Here is a 20,412-nt window from a genome sequence, read left to right as displayed (position 1 = left end):
GGCCAATGGCGCGGCGGCGGCCGTTAACCCCTGGCGGGGCGGCGCGGCGCGGGCGGAGCAGGAAGCGGCGGCAGGAGGCAGGCGGCGGCGGCGGCGGCAGGCGGGGGGCGCTAGGAGCCGGGAGCCGGGCGCTGGGAGCCGGGCGCTGCCGCCGCCTGGGCCCCTTCCTTCCGCCCGCTGCGGGCAGCGAGCAGCGCGCCGGGCACCTGTCACCGCCGCCAGGCCGAGCGAGAAGGGCGGCCTCCGGGCTGGGGAGCGGCGGCGGTGCCGGGCGAGGCCCGGTGGTGGCGGCGGCGGCGGCGGCGGCAGCGGGGCTGGCTGGGGAACGGCGGCGACAGCGGCGGCGATGATGCCGGTGAGTGGGAAGGGGCTGAGCCCGCCCTGCCGCAGGCCCAGGGCCGCGGCACCCCCCGGGCTCCGCCCGTGCCCGGCCCCCGGCGCCCCCTCGTGTCCGCGGGGGGCTGCGGGGGGGGGGGGGGGCGCGGTTGTTCCTCGGTTCGGGTGATTATTATTTTTTTTAACCACTTCGAAACACCGATTTTAAAAAAATTTTTAGGGTTAATTAATATTATTTCCCACCGGGCAGGTAGCTCTGGCTCGGCCCGGCTCCCTTCTGGGCTTCAGGCGGTGACACCGCCGCTTGCTCACGGCAGCTGCAGCCCCCCCCGGTCGCGGGGAGCCCCGCTGCCAGCCTGGGTCTCGTGGCTGAGACCGAGACACGAACGGGTCTGGGGGTCCCTCCTGTCAGGGGGGTCCCTCCTGAGTGCCCCCCGATCATAGGGGGTCCCTCCTGGGTGCCCTCCTGTCAGGGGGGTCCCTCCTGGGTGTCCCCCGATCGTAGGGGGTCCCTCCTGTCAGGGGGGTCCCTCCTGTCAGGGGGGTCCCTCCTGTCAGGGGGGTCCCTCCTGTCAGGGGGGTCCCTCCTGTCAGGGGGGTCCCTCCTGTCAGGGGGGTCCCTCTCAAACTCTGCCTGCTCTCAGACATGGGTTCAGGAGATGCTCCGAGGAAGGGCTCACGTGTTTTCGCTGATTCCGCTCGAAAAGAGGGTTTTATTTACAGGTCCTCTGCAGTGCTTGCAGCCGAGACGCCGCAGCAGCATGGGTTTCGGTGGGGGTATCGGGTCCTTTGCCTCGAGGCCGAGAGAAGGAAGTGAATAGCTTGAGCTGGACGTAAAGTTTCAGGTTGGAGAGTCCAGGTAGCGATTTAAAAGCAGGCAGTATGGCGAGCTTGTCACCGTGCCTCAGCTGCCAGTTGCCAGGTACCAAAACACCGATACTGAGAGAGAATTCCCGCGAACTCGCTCCGGATACCAAAATCCCGAAATTCTTCCTCGGTATCGGCGCACTTGCTCCAGCTGGACGTCGGCTGGCAAAAGCACCGCCGAGATGACCGTCAGCCCTCTCGGCTTCCAGCGCACCTCGGGTTGTGCTTTACATTCATCGCATTCTTACTGGAAGCCCGGCGTGCCAATGACAGGCTAGGTCATGAGAAATGTATTTGCTTCCCATTGCTGCCTCGTGTGCGTTTCAGGTGAATGTCATAACTTCCGTAGTGCGGCGATTGGCTTGCTGTAGAAGTCCCTCTTGTGTTTGTGTTTTTTTTTTTTTTTTTAAACTACTGGATGAGTGTTTCTGCCAGTGTTGTTGCCTTCGTGCTTGTTTAAATATAGCAGTTGCTTGTGGTTATTTGAAAGTGTTATAAGATTCAGACTTGTATTATGTTTTTGAAATGTACTTCAAAGCGTTTTAATACTGGCGGCTGAGTTTTAATAAAAACAAATTACCTTGCTGCAGTGGTAGTAATGTAGATTAGAGCTTACTGAATCTGAATCCTAAAATAATAAATATTTTGCCTTTCTGAAGAGCTTTTAAATGCTGTTATGGACTGTCTGTCATAAGGTAGTTGGGAGTATGTGCATTTAAATGGACACTTTAACAGTGCCATTAGTCTGCCAGGTTTTTATCTCAAGTATTTTATTTCTGGACTGCAAGGAGGGGGGGAGAAATACTTACTGGAGTAGTCAGCATATAATATCAAAATAATCTGAACATGTGGCTGTAGTACTGGATGATTTTTTGCGGGGAGATTTCTTATTCTGAAAAGGGAAAAGCTTGTACTCTAACTTGTTCTGTGATGGAATTCCTTGTATTCAAATTCACAGAAGCGTGTTTTCCTTGATCCTCTTTTTTTCCATAATTAGCAAAAGTATATAGTAATAGGAGGAGGACAGACTAATAATACTACAATTATTGAATTGTAACAAGTGGGTATAGCTACAGTTTTCTGTCAACAAATTGAAATGTTTGAAAAGTATCCAACTTTTCTCATTTTTTTAGTGACTTGTATTTATCACATTTGAAGTACTTTATTGAGGCCATTTCTGGATTGGTAATGTTTTTACGTTCCATACTGTCAATTTTAAGAAAGAAGTCATATCTGGAGAATAGAAAATTGAATTATCTATCTATCTATCTATATTTAAATTTATTTTATTTTTCCCTTTTCCTGTGTGGTGGATTATTTTTTTTCCATGTGGGAATAGAATTACTTATGAAAGGTTTCATCATCTGTGATTTCTTTTGCTGCCAGGATCTATATAAATCCATATTGCTTACTCTACTTTGTTTTTATGAAATGTAAAAACAACTTTATTGTTAGTTCTGAACACAGTTTGGCTTCCAAAGAGTAATGGGATGTGGACTGCACTTCGGTTAATTCTGTGTGAAACTGCGGCTCTTCTTGAAAGATCATCCCTGAGGCATATTTTATATTAGACTAGACAGTACACAAGTGGATCTTGAATATTACAGTGTGCATTAATATCTCCCTAATCGCTGCACGTGTTCCTGATCTGTGAAGATAGATAACAATTGATAAAACAAAAACCAAAGATGGGTATCTGCAGTGGTTCTTTTTGAATTAAGCTGTCTTCCAGGTGAATTCTAAAAAGGGTTTTTATTTATTTATTTATTTTCCCAAATGACTATACATTTATCATGTATTGAGCCTAAGACCTTTCCCAGCAAGCCCACAGTGATCATTGTTTATTCCTAATTTAAAAGCAAAATATTTTCAAATCAGTGTCCACTGTTCTCTTGCTTAGAAAGCTCACTGCTAATATAATTCTACATTGTGTAAGTCTAAAGGAAGATGTACACTGTCATACACTTAGTATTAGGAATTTTCAGTGATGCTGAGATAAAATATATTGCAATTAATTCACAGCTGTATAATTATCAGCAGTACTGATATCATCCTTGTTTGCTGAATAAATCTGAGCTGACTGTCGAGAATAATTTGCAAGTTTATCAGCCATTATTAATGGAGTTATTTATTGCAACAAAGCTTAAAGGCCATTTCATCTTTTTCGGATCATGTCACAGTTTTCTTAGGATGACAGAATATGGCCTATTCTGTGGTAGACGTAAGTTCACAGCCTTCACCATGTCAACAAAAGGGATGCTTTGTAGGCTACTCTGATAATAGAACATTTAAATACACTTAACAGAGGCTTGTGGATTCCAGTGAAACATACGAGAAAATTTTGAGGCAAATGATCACATTTATTAGTTTCTCTTCATAACTAATGTGGATCAGGTTGTCCATTACAGACTTTAGAGAGGACAGGTACTTATTTGAAAGCAAAATGCCACTCCATCAAATCAAGTTATGTTAATCTAACAAGTTAGTTTGATGTAAAATAACAAGCCTTCTTACTATATTATAAAAAGCATTCTAGCTTATTCTTCTAATTTTTATATTAATTTAATGTACAGGTATGTACACCATGCTAAGAGTTGCTCATATGTAGGATAAAGACATTGTCTTTTTAAGAAGAATTTGCAGTCTAATGCTCTATGTTAAAATCAAAGCTCAGATTTTTTCTATCTTCTTAAACATTCAGGGACTTTTAGATCTTGCCAGACCCCAGCAAATTCATTTTTTATTTTTCTTAAATTGGAAGATGTTATTTTTAGGTAATTAAAAATATCTTTGTCTCTTCCATGAGCATCTTTTTCATTAGTCTTGTATCCTGTGTCTCACTGGTTCTTAAATTTCAAGACTTTTAAGCAAATAAATACTATAAAATTTTAACACTTTACGTTGTTGGGTTGGTAGGTACATTTTTCTGGTAGTTTGGAAGTCTGCCATTAGAATCAATTAAACTTGGCAGCGTGTAAGAATCTGTAATGTATTAAGGATTATATCCAATTGAATGTGTTCAGTGTTTTGAGTGTCTGAAAACAATTTTTTATGACAGGTAATAGTAGAAATATGTTGTGCAATAAGGGACGCGGTCCTTCAGGGTTTGATTCGAGTGTCAAAACCCATAACGCTGTCAAGGGGACAAAGTGTAAATTCTGTAACAAATCAAAGGACAAGCAAATGTATGAACTGCTTAATTAAAAAAAAAAAAATAATAGTCTCGAACTGGAATTTTCAGTCGCTTCACCTAGCTTTTAAGTCACGCTCTCCTTTTGCTTCAGTCGTGCTCAGAAGCAAGTGTGTGTAATCTCGCCTGTGCTGGAGCGTGCAGGTTTATCGCGATGGTGCAGTAGGATGTTGGGGCGACTGGATTCCTTTCAAGGCTGAGGTTTCACAATACAGATGAGCTGGATTAACCGTTTCCTGTGGCCAGTGGAAGTGCCTGTTTCCTTCTTCCTTGCTCCTTGCTGCCCATTCCCACCATTTGCTTTGAGCACGCTGTACTGCTCACCTTAGGAAGCCGATCCAGAGCACTAAAAATTAAATAATAATAAAAAATGCATCCAAAGAATGCTGAAGATATATATGTACGCACATGTATGTGCATAATTTGCCAGGCTAGTGCATTAAATCAGTTTATATTACGACTTTTATTGTCCGTGCCAGTACAGGAGGGAGCAAGCTGTTTGGCTGAGAGGGACGGCAGAGAAGGGGGAATCTGCCTGTTTCAGCCTAGGGTGGTTACTCAGGTTAGTCGTATGGTGGTGAAGCTGGACCCCAAGCAACATACCTTGAATTTTGTTCTCTTAATACTTGCTATATCAGTAGAACAGTGAAATTAAACTGAGCAATGTTACTACACTGCAGAGATCTTCAGAAATAGCAGTTGCGGTTTCACGAGTTTTTACTTTTTTTGGCTTGTGAATCCAGTAATGCTTTATCTATGTTCCCTGAAACAGGAGCAAGCGAGGACTTGGGGTGAAATGTGTGGTCTTTGAGGAAGTCTGGAGAAGCAAATACAGAAGAAGTTTTGACCAAAGAAAATAAAATTAAAAAACTGTGTAATGTTCAGGTGGAGGCCACTACTTTGCTGTCCCTTTTTTCTTTCCCTTTGCAGTATTATATTTCTCCTGGCTTCTGCCCATTATTTTCTCATCTCCTAAGATTCATAGTATAACTTAGCCTAGACCTTCACTAGTTGGAAGTACAGTTAAGATTTTTTGATTTCCAATTTGTTGCTTTGCTTAGCAGCAGAGTTCTATTTATGGGTGAGGAGACTGCAGCTGTAAAAACTGATATTTTATTTAAGGAATTCCAACTTCAGCAGGTAACAAGAGTTCATGTAATCTAAACTTGCTGCAGACGGTGTGTTTCACCTCTGTATCAGTCCACTTTAAGTGTGACAAAGGTTTTCAGCTTTCCCATGACTAAACTATGGCTGACAAATCGAGGCTGGGGGAAACTGAGGCTTCAGGTGTGTGTGTCACTGCAGGGGCTGCTGTGAGCCTGCCTTCCCTGCTGCCTCCTCTCGTGCGCTGGTGTTTATCTGAATCACTACTGAGCCACTTTACTTTGCTAACTCAGCAGGAAGTTGTTTGCTTTTTTTTTTTTTTTGTCGGGGTACTTTTCTGCCAGCTTAGCACACTGAAACCGCCTCGCTGCGGGGTCAGAGAGGCACCGGGACCAGCACAAGAAAGGGCAGAAACGCGGAGGTTGCCAGAAGGGCGTAATCGCTTTTATCAGATTACACTGTCGGGATTTTCAGCCTGAAAGAACTCCAGGGTAGTGCACGAGTACGCTGAGATACGTGTAGAAGATTTTGGTATGTGGTTTGTGTCCCAGGTGGCAAATTTCCCAGCTCTCTGAAATGAAAACAAGAAAACAGTGCGGTGCCCCAGGGCTCTGCCAGGCTGATCTAGGAGGATTTTACTGATCCCAAATCCTATGGGTTGACCTCATGCACGTAAGTGCAACACATTAACTAGCATTTGAATTAATCGTGTTCTGCTCCTCTCCTGGGAGTCAATTTTTGAGTCTGACACAGGCAAACCTCACTGTCGTCCTTCCCCCCCCCCCCCCCCCCCCCCCCCCCAAGAAAAAATACGTATATCTGTCTAGATCTCCAAAGGTGAGCAGCTGAGGATTGTTGAGAGTTAGTGTTGGATTGAAAACAGGGCTGCATTATTAATATATGGAAAAAAGTAATGCTTGTGCTGCTCTTGGATCTTTAAGGGAGAGAAACAGGGTGGTCTGAGACCAGCAAGGTTACCATAGCCGTTAAGTGTAGTCTTACCTGCATATAAATGTTTTTTTAATTTCTCCAGAAAGCTGGGTTAAATCTTAGTTTAGAGTAACAGGTGCAGTGTAAGTTGGAGATACGCTTTGAATGTGTTTGCATGAGGAAATCCTTCTCTAATCCATTTTCTTAATGCAGTTTGTCTGACGTGGTTCAAGACAGTGCTGCATCTGTTGGCATTCTTACTGCTCTTCTGAAGGTGATACTAGCAATGGAGCTCAACTTTTTTCTCATCTCAAAGCTTACTACTCTTGAGTGAAGAAAAATAAAACAGGCTTCAGAAAGTATATGACTATCTTGTAAAATCTTAACCAATACAGGTCAAAATCTGAGTCCATCCAATCTTGCCAAAGACGGGTATTCAGATAGCTCAGACACTTGCTTTGAAAAGATACGTAAGGAGAGGGTACTTGCACGTTTCTGTGGAATATTTAGTGTTTGTAAAATTGTTCTCAGGCTGCAAGGATTTTGCAGAGAGAACAACACATCAGCCGGAGCACACACTGTGTGCTGATGTGGTCAGCATAGAAGCTACCATCTCTGACTATGTTACATACTTGGCTTTATTAGAAATAGTCAAGCAGGGTCGTCAGAGCTCAAGTCGTTGTGCAGATGCATTGACAGAGGGAGGTTAGATTTTCCTGCTGTGTATTCAAAACCAGCAAGTTCTTGGAAATGAAACAGTTTTGTATGATTCTGCAGGCTAATGAATGGGCTAACGAATAGGTTAATTACTATTCAGGCTCCAAACAGTGGGACTGTATGTACACTCTGGGAGATGACTGAGTTCCTGAAACAGTGTCTTATGAAAATAAACTGTGAAACTCATCTCTGTATGCAGCTTCATCTCTGCATGCAGCTCTGAACGTCTCAGCATGCCTGATGCTTAATGTTCTGTCTTACTGCTTTATTGTCCCAAGTTATCTGAGTTTTGGAAAATTTTCGCTACAGGTCTGAATCATGGTTTTCTGCTAGTGGAAAAAGATCTGTAATGGTTCACCTTCTTTACACTTCTTAATCATGTCAGCATCAATGTAGTCATTTTAAAAACCATGCTACGTGGATTGGTGTCTACTAGCCTGTGTCACTGGGAAATGTTTTCAGTCCTTTCTCTGACTAGCTTCTTGGAGTACCGATGCTGCGGTGTGTTTACTGCTTTGTTGTCATTTACCAGCACTTCAGCAGGACTCCGTTTGATTACGGGGAATATGCCATAAGAATTAAGGCTTTACATTGACACAAAGCAGTTGAGTGTGTTGCTTGCAGCCCGTTCCCCCAGCCCAAATTCCTGACTGCGGCACTTTCTTTACCTTTCTTTTTTGGATGATGGATAGCAGTAGTATTTGCTTTTGTAGTGCTGATAGGAGGTGAAGTTCTGAGCTAGGTTTAAATCAGTTTGAGCTATAAGCTGCTCTATTGACCCCAGCGTGCTTTTGGGATCCAACCCAAATACTTACACTGAAATATTATAATTTATGTGTCAACTAATGTCCTTTTGCTCATTTTTTGTTAGAGATAAAAAGGCTTTTGAATTTCGATTCACTTTCACACTTGCCAACCTTTAGATTTCTTTGATAGCATTTTATATAGGCTTTTTGTTTTTACATTATGAAACTTCAGCCAGAAAAAGCATTTTGGGGATGTATAAACTACACTAAATCAAAGAATTTACTACACAGTGTTTACAGTTTGGTATTTTTGTGTATCTGGAGTTTTCCTAACAGCCTAACAAGCCTTTGTGATTTGGGTCTTATAGATGCTACTGCATTATCCCCATTTACTGCTGCCCCTATCCACAGCCATCCTAGCCGATTGAGGAAAAAGGGTGTCCTGGAGCAACCCAGTACTATTGTTTGCTCTCCCAGAGCTCGGAAGTACTGATGGCACAAAATTATAAGCGAGCTCAATCAGGGGTGTGCAGGTACTTGCCTGTACCTTTCAGAAGCAGGAAAAAGCTTTTGATCAGCTTTATCTTGCTGTCTCACAAACTATACAGAAATTTTTCAAGGAGTGAGGTCTCAGCAGCCTCTTCCAGCGCTCAGGGCTGAGTGTATCCTGATCGTGTCTGAATTCCTTCATCATCCTTCTGTCTTCCTTTCGCCACCCTAAGGGGGGCCAGACTTACTCAGTCATCCTCCTTCTGTCAAGTACCACAGTTTTCTTCTGAGGATAAGGTGTCTTCTGATACGGGAGCGGGCACAGTGGCACGGGTGTCCTTGTGCAGGTAGGTGTGTGTGCATCAGGGTGCGCAGCCTGGCTGGAACAAGTCCCCTGGCATGCTGGGGGCTAGGAAAGCCCCCCTGCTTCTGGCATCGTCTGGAGGGCAGCAAGGAGAGAAAATCTTCCCCTACCCCAAGAAAAGCACGCTAAGTATGACTTCTTCGGAAGAACATTTTTTGAGTGTGTATATTTAAATGTACATATTTGACATATTTAAATGAAATTCTTTTATGGCTTTGATTTTTCTCTAAGCTTTGGGGAAAAAGGAAACACTCACTACATTGCATCCTCCACATAGGTTTGAGCTCACAGTTGTTATAGTGTAATAGAACATGAAGTTTTTACCTCAGTAAAATAGATTTCAGAAATACGTAAACTAAACTGTCAGTTTGCTTAAGTGGAAGTGATAAGGAAATCTAGGTACCTGTCTCATTAAGTATTACTAATTTAAAACTAACTTTGAAAAACAAGATCATAAATGTGTGAGTTTTCGTTTTTTTTCCTTTCTTTCCCCAGTATGATCCGTGGATTTTTGATTGATTACACTGCAGAAACTGAAAGAGACTGTATATAAAGCAAACAAGCTGATTTTCTTACTGTATGTGCAAATTCTCTTTAAGTTAATTTTCATCTGGAAGTTTTAAGGTGCCTGTTTAGTTGAAATTTCCGCTAGTGTGGACAAGCTTGGCTTAGAGGCCCTCTGTGCAATCACGCAGGTTTGTAGTTAAGCATGTTTGAAATCAACAAATTGCACCTGTTAGGCATTTACAATAAAGCTTGTATAGCAGGAGCAAAGACCTGAAAATAGTGAAAGGGAGTTTGGGTGGCGAAGTGGAATCAAAGTTACCGAAACAGGTGAGGTTTAAATGTAATGATACTATAAATGCGGTGTTGGGGTTTAATTCTTCCGAATTCTTGCTCGAGTTCTCTATGCTTGTCTGTTGCTTGCCTGTATTAGCCGCTCACATCTACCAGTTTTAATCTATAGATTTATGTCAAGTAATTTTCTGTTCTGCATTTGATGTAAAACTGCGTTTTATGGAATTACACTTCCAGTTCTATTTTATATTCTTTTTCCTACATCATTCCGTGTGTTTTTCAGGGGTCATTAATGTCTTTATGATGAAGTGCTTTAGTAGGATCATAGACTGCATTTTACTTTCCTGCTGAGTGATTTATGTCATCTGCAGTTGTATAGCATTGCTGAATATGAGCTTTGTTGCACGGGGCAAGTCTTCTTGGACCTTGTGTAGTCGCTGCATTTAATATAAGAATTTTTACCTATGAAAAATTTCATGCACCTCATCTTCATTTAGAGCATTCAAAACCTCTTTACGTGCTGTGGGGAGGAGGAATCCCCTTATTTCTTTAACTTAGAATTTTGAGGCTGATAATACATTACGCAACCAGAGGATGTAGCTGTGGTATCCTTATCTTCCTCTCCCTCTCCCTCCTAGATTTATAATTTCCTTCCTAGAAGTAACAGTTACAAATCAGTCAGCCATATAACTGTACTGGATCAGATTTAGAGACAATATACTTATGGACCATATGAGAAAAAGGAAGGGGCTACACTGTGCTTGTATGGCTTTTATTATTTATCTGATTTAACAAAGTATGTACAGATGTTTTCAATTACTTCCAAAGGGAGGATGACAGGATAAAAGAAGGAAGTCCAGTGACATGTCTTTTTTTTTAAGTTCATATGTTTCTTTTAAAAGATCCTGATCATCCAGAGGGATTGTGGGCTTTAGATTTAGACCCTCCCATATTACCTCCCAAACACACGTGTATGCTAAGCCTTCCTATTTGCAAGTAAGGTTTTTATAAACTTTGCTTTTTTGTTCAGAAGCATTCAGCTAGTAGCAACAGTTGGAAGATGGGCACAACGTGTGTTAATATAGGCCCAGCTTTGCCTCTCAAATATTTATTCATGTGATACAGTTTGTTTTTCTGGCAGATAAAGATACGATCTGTTTTTGGAGAACAACCAGCTTAGATTTTTTTCCATCCTTTCTGAAGCAAAACAACCCTTCCCTTTTAAGAAACATTCTCCCGTTCCAAATTTATTTAAAATGTCCTCAGTTCCTAAGAGGTTAATTTTTTTTTTTTAAGTTGCTGCATTTTAGAAATCTGAAATGATAGGTTTACTGGGAATATAATCAGTAGAATCAACGGTACTTGTTTGCTAAGGAGGAAGGAAGACTGCATGGGATCAGAGTGTTTGCATTTCTGACAAAATGCATTAAGGGAGGACAATGCTATTTCTGAATGCTGAAGCAGGCTAAATATGGAACCTTACCAGTTTTTTCTTCCTTCTGCTGCTGCTCGTGGGGAAGGGTAATGTAGCAGTTCTGTGGATCACAAATTAAACTGAGAACCTACTACTCTTCCCTCCTGCAGTTCACGCATAAGGTGCTACACAGAAAATGTAGTTTATAATCTGCTCTAAGAGAGATGGGTTGTTTAAGTTCTGTTGTTTTTTCATAGTGTGGGTTTCTTTGTGTGTTTTTGATCCCCCTCATGCTGGGTCACTTGCTCGCTCTTTCTCTGTATTTTCTCTATTAAGGCAATGGATCAGGCAGAAGAACACGCTTTGCTCCTGCAGTGGTAGAGTGAGAGCTAAATGCACTGTTGGTGCCATCTCTGTCTGTGCCTCACTCTGGATCCTGGGTAGTGTTGACACGAATGATGATAAACATTCCCTGTCCCTTGACATGAAGAGGCAATCAGAAACATAGTTTACCATTTTATATTCTCTGCTGCTTGAATTACATCCAGCAAGAAGAAAGACTCTGCCAAGAATGGAGTAGCGCTTGAACTATAGTATTTTTAGACGTAAATACACGGTGGATTTTGTTGTTGTTTTGTCTTTAAGCTGGTTGGTTGTCTTTAAAAGTTTCACTGATTTCAGGAAAAGTATCATGGAAATGTCTTTGATGGGTGTTATCATCATTTGCTCTTTCAACTTGCGCTTGTATCTTTGCCCCCTTCAATGGAAAAAAATCACTTCTGTCTCTCCTGAGACAGACAGAGCCTTATATGTAAATTTACTTCGGATGAATACTTCATGTTTTTCATTATTATAACATCAAACAAAGATGACTATTGCACAATGAGAGGACAGCAGAACTCCCCTACTGCAACCTTGCCTAATTAGGCGAAACTTGATCTAGCCTATCTTGTTCCTGTCACAACTGTGGCCTGTCTTGTTTCCTTAGAACATCTTATCACTGCTCGTCACCGCTGCTTGAATTCATATGCCAGTAGACCAAAAATACTCCATTTAAGTGGGTTTTCACTGTAGTTGTTGCACAGAATCTGCTCTAGGTTTTAGCTCTGCACTGTTACATTTCTATTCACTACTATTTACACATGAAGAATATTTTAAGGATGGTTCTTCACAATATTATTAAAACATCAAAAGAGAAACCTTGGCTATCAGAAAAGACTGGACTTAACTCTAAAAACTGGACAAAGGACAGAGTTATAAAAAAGAAGGTGGGCTTACTTTGCTTTTTGTTTATTTACTGTAAAATTATACATTTTGTGGGTTTTGTCTTGTAAAACTTAATGGTGATTTCTTATAATGGTTTAGAGATGTGGCATTTTTCCTTTAAGATCAGAGACTATTGCCTTATATGGGTCTATTTTGTATATGAAATATCTGAAACTTTAAATTTTACCTTGTGTAAGTTCAGTTAGGTGGTTTTTTTAGGGGCTGGGGGAGGAAAAGGGTGGATATTGTTGTGTGTGTGTTGTGTTTTTTTGATTCAGACAGAATGGACATCTGAGAGCAAAACAGAATGACTTTTAATTTTTAAATCTTCCATTTAAAAACTGAAGAAATGGACTGGAAAGAGTAATTTTCTTTTATGTGCAATTTCCACTCTGATGGAAGGAAAACTGTGCAAACTGCCTGTTGAATCCCAGAGGATATATTCTCTTTTCACTTTTTACATTTTTACCAAGCCAGATCTCAAAGATTTAATGGCTGGTATTCCCTGGAAGCAGTATGCTAAACAATCAGTATTTTGTTAGTGCTTTCCACTCCCTGGGAGAAATCTGTGGCTGTCCCTTCTTATTCTGATCTATTGAAGATTAAAGGAAAGAGTAGCACTGATTCCGGTTGCAACTTTACATATGGGTGTGGGTCTGGAGACTTCAAAAAAAGTTGTTCTTTGTTTGTAAAATGGAAAAGTGGTGCTCAGTGCCACAAATAGTCTTTATTAATTGACCAAAGACATGTCTTCAGTGAAGATCCTATTCTAGTTGGTCGGTTTTTATGTGGTATGGATTTCTCTTTTGAAAACTCATAAATGAAAAGGCACAAATCTGTGTGTGTCCTATAATTTTTTTATGAGATTATTTTCTATGCAGTAGTTTGGTCAGGCTTTTCTGGAATTCAGTGGGGTTTGGATGACTTTGCAGTAGCTGTTGACAAGGTCGAACACAAGACTGTAGAAACATCAGCACCTCCCTTTCCTTAGCCTTGGCCAAAATGTTTTTAATAATTTGAGAACACTCAGTTCTTGATACAAGTTCTGTGGGACGCTTCTGTTGCATGCAGACTTCGAAGGCTCAGCTGTTCTTTCAGGAAAATTAACCCCAAACCTCACGGTTAACTCAGTTCTTTTTCAGCTTTGTCTTGTGTTGTCATGATGAGTTGTCATTCAAAGTATATTATAGTATTTTATAGTACTGCTAATTCCCACATGCAAAAACCTTAAATAAGACTTCTCCACATATCTCCCACCCAGAAAAACTAAAATACTTTTTTTCTTTTTGGCTTTTTAATCTGACATATGGATCCTGAGTCTTTGAGGGGGAGGTCCTGTTTTGTAGGGTTTGGTGTGTTTGTTTGCTTTTAACTTTTCTGTTTGAATACAGTTTCTCTTTTTTATTCCTGAATGGAAAGCTGAGATTCATATTTAATAAAATGATGTCTGAAGCTGAGTCATCTTGAATTAATTTGGTTTTGCTTTTAATTTGTTGGCAGTTCACCTGAGTTTACTGCAAATTTTAAAGGAACTACAGTTGTATTGTTCTTCAGCATCATGTCTTCTTTAATGATTTGGAAAGTAAAATATTTAATAGTATTTTTAAACATACTATTCATATCTCATCAGCTGGTGAACTGTTGTTTCAAGCTTGTCATACATTTGTTTTATGATGTACTGATCACCTTGACAGATAGGGAAGATTTAGAGCTGTGAATGTGAGCACTGAATTGTGTTAGATGATGAGAGGTGGTTGTAGTGTCACAGCGATTCCTCCCTCCTTTTCCCCCAGGAGCTTTGGGGCCACACCTCGTCCTGTACCAGAGTTCCCCACTTAACTCTGAACCATATAGTTTAGAGGATGCTGGGCTGGAGATGTGACAAATAGTGGAAATCATGTTTGTATTTTATCAAACTATTTATATCTGAGTTTAAGGAGAAATGGAGTTCAGGAAAGAGGACTGTACCAATGTAGCTACTGTTTTGATCTCGAGTCTTGCTGTTGCCTGAACTTAGAATCATTGAATCACAGAATATCCCAAGTTGGAAGGGACCCACAAGGATCATCAAGTCCAACTCCTGGGTCCCCGGAGGACCATCCAAAAATCAGACCACGTCTCTGAGCATGGTGTTCAAATGCTCTGTGGTCTCTAGCAGGCTTGGTGCCATGACCATTGCCCTGGGGAGCCTGTCCCAGTGCCCGACCACCCTCTGGGTGCAGAACCTTTCCCTAACACCCAGCCTGACCCTCCCCTGTCCCAGCTCCATGCCGTTCCCTCGGGTCCTGTCGCTGTCCCCAGAGAGCAGAGCTCAGCGCCTGCCCCCCCGCTCCCCTCGTGAGGGAGCTGCAGGCCGCCATGAGGCCTCCCCTCAGCCTGCTCTGCTCGGGGCTGAACAACCGAGGGACCTCAGCCACTCCTTATACATCTTGCCCTCTAGACCCTTGAGCATCTCTGTAGACTCCTTTGGGCACTCTGTAATAGTTTTGTGTCTTATTTCATATTTAGTGGTGCCCCAGACTGCCCACAGTGCTGGAGGTGAGGCCGCACCAGCTCAGAGCAGGGCAGTGCCGTGCTTGATGCACCCAGGGTGCAGTTGGCCCTCTTCTGCTGTGTGTTTTTTGCATTTTCAGTAGAATCCATTGTTTAAGGAATTCTCAGTAACTAAATATGTTAACAAATGTTATTGTATTTAGATACAGCAAGCGTTTGCTAGTTTCTTAAATAAATTAGCAATTTTTTTTACTTTATGTAACAATCAACACAAAATTGATGTGCTTGCTGATTTTTATTTGTTTTCCCTGCAGGTGCAATAGATGAATTTTGCTGAAATTAGGCAGGCAGTAACAGATGAGGGTTTGTCATTCTAAGATTTACAGACAAAATGTATTCTAAAATGTAAAAATCTGAGTACCCTTAATGAGGCCAGCAAGTGCCATAGGAAAACTCTGCGTCTTTCTCAGAACCGTTTGATTTGAAGATCAGTCTTCTGTTTGTGGTTAGTAGTTGGCAAAGACTCCTATAGTAAGTCAGAGAATACCAGTTTGCAAGGTGAGAATATTTTTCTTTGTTGAATTGTGAATGCTAGTCCTTCAAGAAGTTTCCAACTTCCACCATTAATAGTGGTTGTGTATATCATGAAAGATGGTATATGGCCTACAGTATTTTAAATAGTGGAGCAAAATGATATTTTTTATAGAAAAATAAAGAAATCTTTGCATTTGAGCTGTACGTTGCCTCAGAAAGAAATGTGCTCAGCAAGAAGGTGTTGGCGTATCTAGATGTATCCCCGTGTTCCGAAGCCTCTTACATGGTAACTAGTGTCTTGGCAGTCCTTTGGTGGAATTATTTGCATCAAGGAGCAACAACAAGATCTCTTGCTGTTCCTCCAGATGTAGCAATTTAGGAATCAAGCCAAGAGATAATGATGCAGGGATGTTGAACTCATTCTGTTGCAAGTGCCAAATTACATTTTCCACTAGAAAACATCACAAGAGGCATGTTTTATAGATTTCTCTAACTTCAGGCTGTGTTTCTTTAGCTCATGACGTTAAATATTGCACTTGGACAGATTTCTTTTAAATTAATAGGTTTATTTGTAGTGAAACCTCTTATATTTTTATTTTTTAACTTAGCCCTTTTCGGCTATACCCGTTTTCCCTTCTGTAGCCACTTGTTTATTGCCCGTCTTTTACCTCAATTTATCAGAGTCCCAGCTGCTGCTTGCTTTCAAAGGAACCATCGGAATCTGAAGGAAGGCATTGCAGTGTTGTGACAAGCAACAAGCAGCCTCTATAAAGATGATGCCTGGATGTGGGTTAGCACTATGGCTTCTAATACAACAAAGTATAGGATTGTAATGTCTAAATGATCACTTCTATCTTAAGCAGATGCTAGAGAGTTAGTATTTGTTTGGTGAGTTGTGTGGGTTTTTTTTGTGTGTTTCTTTTGGCCCCATTCATGTCTTGCTCCTCACAGCCTGTAGAACACCATTCGAGTCTGTGGGTTGCTTGTGTTGTTTATACAAGCATCTAGTCCTTTTAGTTGCTATTGTTTCATTAAGCTTTGTGTTCCTGGAGCACTGGAAGCCTTCCAGTCAGCTACTACTATACCTTTCATTAATAATCTGCAGACCTGCCTTGTGTAGCTGAATATATTTAAATGCCTGATGATAGTGCTCTTTCCTCTAGCAAAACTGCTGGCTTATTTCTCTGCCATACCAAAAGTCTACCTCTGAAAGAGTAAGAGACTTCACATTCTCTATCTACAACTGGTGTTGTAGCTTTTTCTGTGTCAGTAACCAAGAACAATAAAGTGTCCTAAGTATCCCTTCAGCAAACAAAGAGCAAGTAGGTATAGGTTTTTGAAATAGTCTGAATCCTGCTGAACACCTGCTGTTAGACATGAAAGCTTATTTACCGAAGAAGACAAAGGCAACAGTCGTGAAGGTCTTGAGAGGAAACATCTGTGGGGTTTTTGTTTAATTTTTTTTGGTTTTATCCTCTCCATTAAGCTATTGCATATGTGCAGGCATTACAAAATTGAAGGAAGATCTTATTTTAAGATTTCTTTTAATGTTATACTTCCGCATTTCTAAGAGGAATTAAATATTTTTTTAAAGTAATTTGTCTACCAAGAGAAGGAATTTTATACCCCATCACTAAGTTTCTTGGTACAAGTATTGACTGACAAAACTTTTTTCTTCTGGTTATGTTTTCTGTAACCAAGTTGTCTTGTGCAGAGTCCTGTAAAGGTGGATGTCAAGGTAGATGTTCCAGTGACTGCAAAGCAGCAAGTTAGTGATGCGACTATTTTATGAGTCTGTGCAAAAAAAAAAAAAAAAGCTTTTGTGAGATAAGTATAGTTATAATACATTTAAGTAATGTTATTTTTTCAGATTTGATCAAAACTGAAAATGCAATTCAAGAAAAATACTAGGCTTTTATTTTTGAGTAACCTTACAAATACCCATGTTTATCAATGGTGAAATTCATGGTTCATTAGTAGCTCATGGCAGAATGGCCTAGCATTTTTAGTGTCAGAGACCAGCTACTAATTTTGTGAAATCTTTTGCGGGTCATATGGATGCAGTTGGCTTGAAATTTGAAAGTGTAGTAGGAAACATGGTATTGGTTTCACAAGTCTGCAGAAAACTTACTCATTTTTGTATTCTTTGCAAACTGAAGACTCTACTCCATGCAGAACACTACCGTTCTGCATTTTACCAATAATGTCTGTCGGCATGACTGAGCTTTAAACTTTGGCCTAAACTCAAGTTTTGTACAGCCTTGATGGAAGAAAATGTGTTCAGAAATATAGAAATTGTACTGATATTTCTTACCCCATACATGGGAAAGGGGAAAAGGTCTTAAAAGAAAGAAATCTCCCATTGAAAAGCAATAAGAAATTTGCTTTCTGTCTTGATGATATGATACGAAATGTCATGAACATACTGCAAGAAAACTTTCAAGAAATCTACTTTTAAAAGGTATAATTTCATTCTGTCAGTAAACAATGATTGGGACAAACCATGCTGGTGAATAACTCATTAGTTTTAAAGATTTCTTTTTAATATATGGAAGTGAGATGGTTAAATCTTACTACTTCTTTTCAGGGGTTTACATATAAGAACACCAAACTTATTTGGGATTTGTTCTAAAATCTCATGGTATAAAGAAATACGTACAACTTGAGTCAAGAACACATCTTTAGATGGTTTTAATTAAAACAGTTTTTTGTTTATAATTTCATAGTCTTGTTTCATTCAAAATATAATTGCTTAAAGCTTCACCTAATAAAGTCTACAATCTTAAAAAGGAGAACGTTCATATTGCAAAGGAAATTAAATTCTGCTTTGGTGCTGGAGATGTGCAACTACAATTTTTACAGCTTTAGCTGGTGCAAGATTTATGTAGGGGTATGGATTTTGTGCAAGCTGACTTGCACAGGATGATTTAATTTGTGACTTTTTTCTGAGCATTCTTTGTGCAGGGTTGGGCATACTGGCATGTCTTATCACCAAAGGGTTGCTTTTTCACCTTTTCACAATTTTTCTTGCATCACACGAGCTGATTTTTCTAGTAAATGAAAATATCAGTCTTAATCAAAGTTTGTTTGAATGATGGGGCTTTGGCTCTTCAATAAGATATGCTTTTGGATGTTTCAGTTAAAACTGTATTCTAGTTGCACCTTAAATATAGATATAGAGAATGCCTGGGCTCCCAGGCCAGCAGAATCAAGGCTGGGAGGCTATCAAAATGTGCTGGGAGATACTCAGGTCTCTGCTGTGCAAAAGAAGTCTTTTTTTCTTTGCTGACTATTCTCAACGTGGAGTTGTGGCAGCCATGGACTTAACCATGACTTTCTCTGAAATGGCAAAGCACAAGCTCATGAATGGATTTTGTTTTTGAACGCTTCATTAGGGGGAGATGCCTGGTGAGAAGGTAATGTATTCCAATTCCCACGAAACAAAGGGAATAAAGCAGGCATTGCTGCCAGAATTGTGTTCTGTACTTTCAGTCCATTGTGTGTCGGTGTTTTAATAATATACATTTTGTATTTTGGAAGCATCTAATCACTTTTCTGCTGGAAGAGGTGGAGGTTAATGGTTTTGTTTTTTTAAAAAATGTTTACACAATGAAGTTTCTAGGTTGATTTAAGGAAAAAAAAGCAAATGAAAAATCTGATAAGACTCAGCAGCTGCTAGTGAGTGTAGCCATATTAAATTATTAGGTATCCAGTGTATTCTTAACTCACAATCAGATAATTCTAAAGATGGCAGAAGTTCTTAACAAAGAAGATCTATTGTCCACTGTAGCTTTAATACCAGGAAAAGGAAAGCAGTGGATAGAAAAAAAGTGGGAGAAAAAATAGTGTTTTTCATGTTCTCAGGATGTTTTTTCTTCTTAACCCTTTCTATGCTGTTTGATCTTCATTTTAATCTTAGATTGACTTTTCTAAGTGACTTTGTAGTTGTGGATATAAAGTAAGTTACCTTTGAGAACTGGAATGGTCTTCTGATCCCATTTTTGTCAGGAGCCCCGTATCTGGGTGGAAGCGTGGGTTTTAGTTAAAAAGCAGTCATACGTAAAGCAAAAATTGGTTGAATTCATCTTCATCCCTAGAACTTACTGGTTCTCTTTTTTTTTAGTTGAATATTACAAATATTATTAGTGGAAATCAACTCTAACATGTTTTAAATCCTAATATTTCAGCATGTCCTGAAATATTACTTTGCTGGTTGCTTTCTGAAAGCTTAAATAATTCAATTTTCTTAGAGTTAAGGTATCAGGAGATGTGTGCTTATATTGGATTATGTTAGCCTGAAACGCCAGCATTTATTGTGTTATCTGAGTTAGTAAATTAACTTGGGTATAAGGCAATGGAGAGATTTTATGTACAGTTTTTCTACTCAAGCACCAGTGTTTCATGTCTTGGTACCATAAGGTAATCTTTGAGTAAGATGTATTTCTTGTTTCCATGAAAATTGTTGTTAAAGAGGATCTAATTAAAAACATACCTGTTCTTCTGAATTTGGGATACTAGCTGAAGATAAAAAGCATTGTATTTTTTAACTTCCTAGGCAATTTTGCAACTAAGAACGTGCATCAGCTGCTGTCTTCTGTTCTTCTGTTTTTGTGCAGTTCTTGTAGTTTTATTGTGCTAGGGGAGTGCAACTGGTGCTGCAAAACAGGATAGCCTGAAGAAGCTCATAGAGAACGAGAGATGTTGGACTCTCACTTGTGGCCCTGTGGGACCTTTGGCGTGGTAGATGAGTTAGATGAGAAGAAAGCATAAAAACACCTGTTCACTGTATGGAGAGTAGAAAGAAGCTGGTGTAAAGGGCTGATTTGGCATCAGTTTCTTGATACTGAGTGAAAAACGATAGGGAGGAAGACTCTATGTCACAATTGGGAAGTGAAGACCAAAAAATTAATGCAGAAAGATGACATGGTCAAAGCCATAGCCTTGAAAAAATCATTTTTATTCATTGTTACTTTTCTTTATAAAAAAAAAAAAGGCATACCAGTGAAAAGTTGAGAAACCAATAGGCACATTTCCAAGCTCTGAGAGTATTAGCTGGACCATTGATAGGAGAGACTAGCTATGCCTTACATATTGTACAGGAGCACTGTGGCTGGATTAGGGACACAAGACTGAGAAAATAATTGGTGAAAGATGCCTGTATTAC

At 40.3% G+C, this 20,412-nt stretch overlaps 1 protein-coding gene across 4 annotated transcripts in view; it reads left to right on the top strand.

The window, feature by feature from the left end:
- The window catches only part of PPP1R13B (protein phosphatase 1 regulatory subunit 13B), a 72,589-nt gene continuing 52,177 nt past the window's right edge, over positions 1–20,412 (top strand). For 2 of the 4 annotated variants that reach the window (XM_083837338.1, XM_083837337.1), the window contains exon 1: positions 11,986–12,223. In XM_083837338.1, the coding sequence (XP_083693464.1) occupies positions 12,098–12,223 (126 nt within the window). In that variant the 5' untranslated portion in view covers positions 11,986–12,097. Of the gene's footprint in view, positions 356–1,374; positions 1,531–11,985; positions 12,224–20,412 lie in introns of those variants that run through there. The other 2 variants (XM_083837340.1, XM_083837339.1) reach the window with 2 other exon arrangements.

This window comes from Anser anser (genome assembly GCF_964211835.1).
Source record: "Anser anser genome assembly, chromosome: 5".
In the NCBI taxonomy this organism is placed as follows: domain Eukaryota; kingdom Metazoa; phylum Chordata; class Aves; order Anseriformes; family Anatidae; genus Anser; species Anser anser.
The sequence above is the reverse complement of the archived record's forward strand: the minus strand, read 5'-3'. Positions and strand labels throughout refer to the sequence as shown.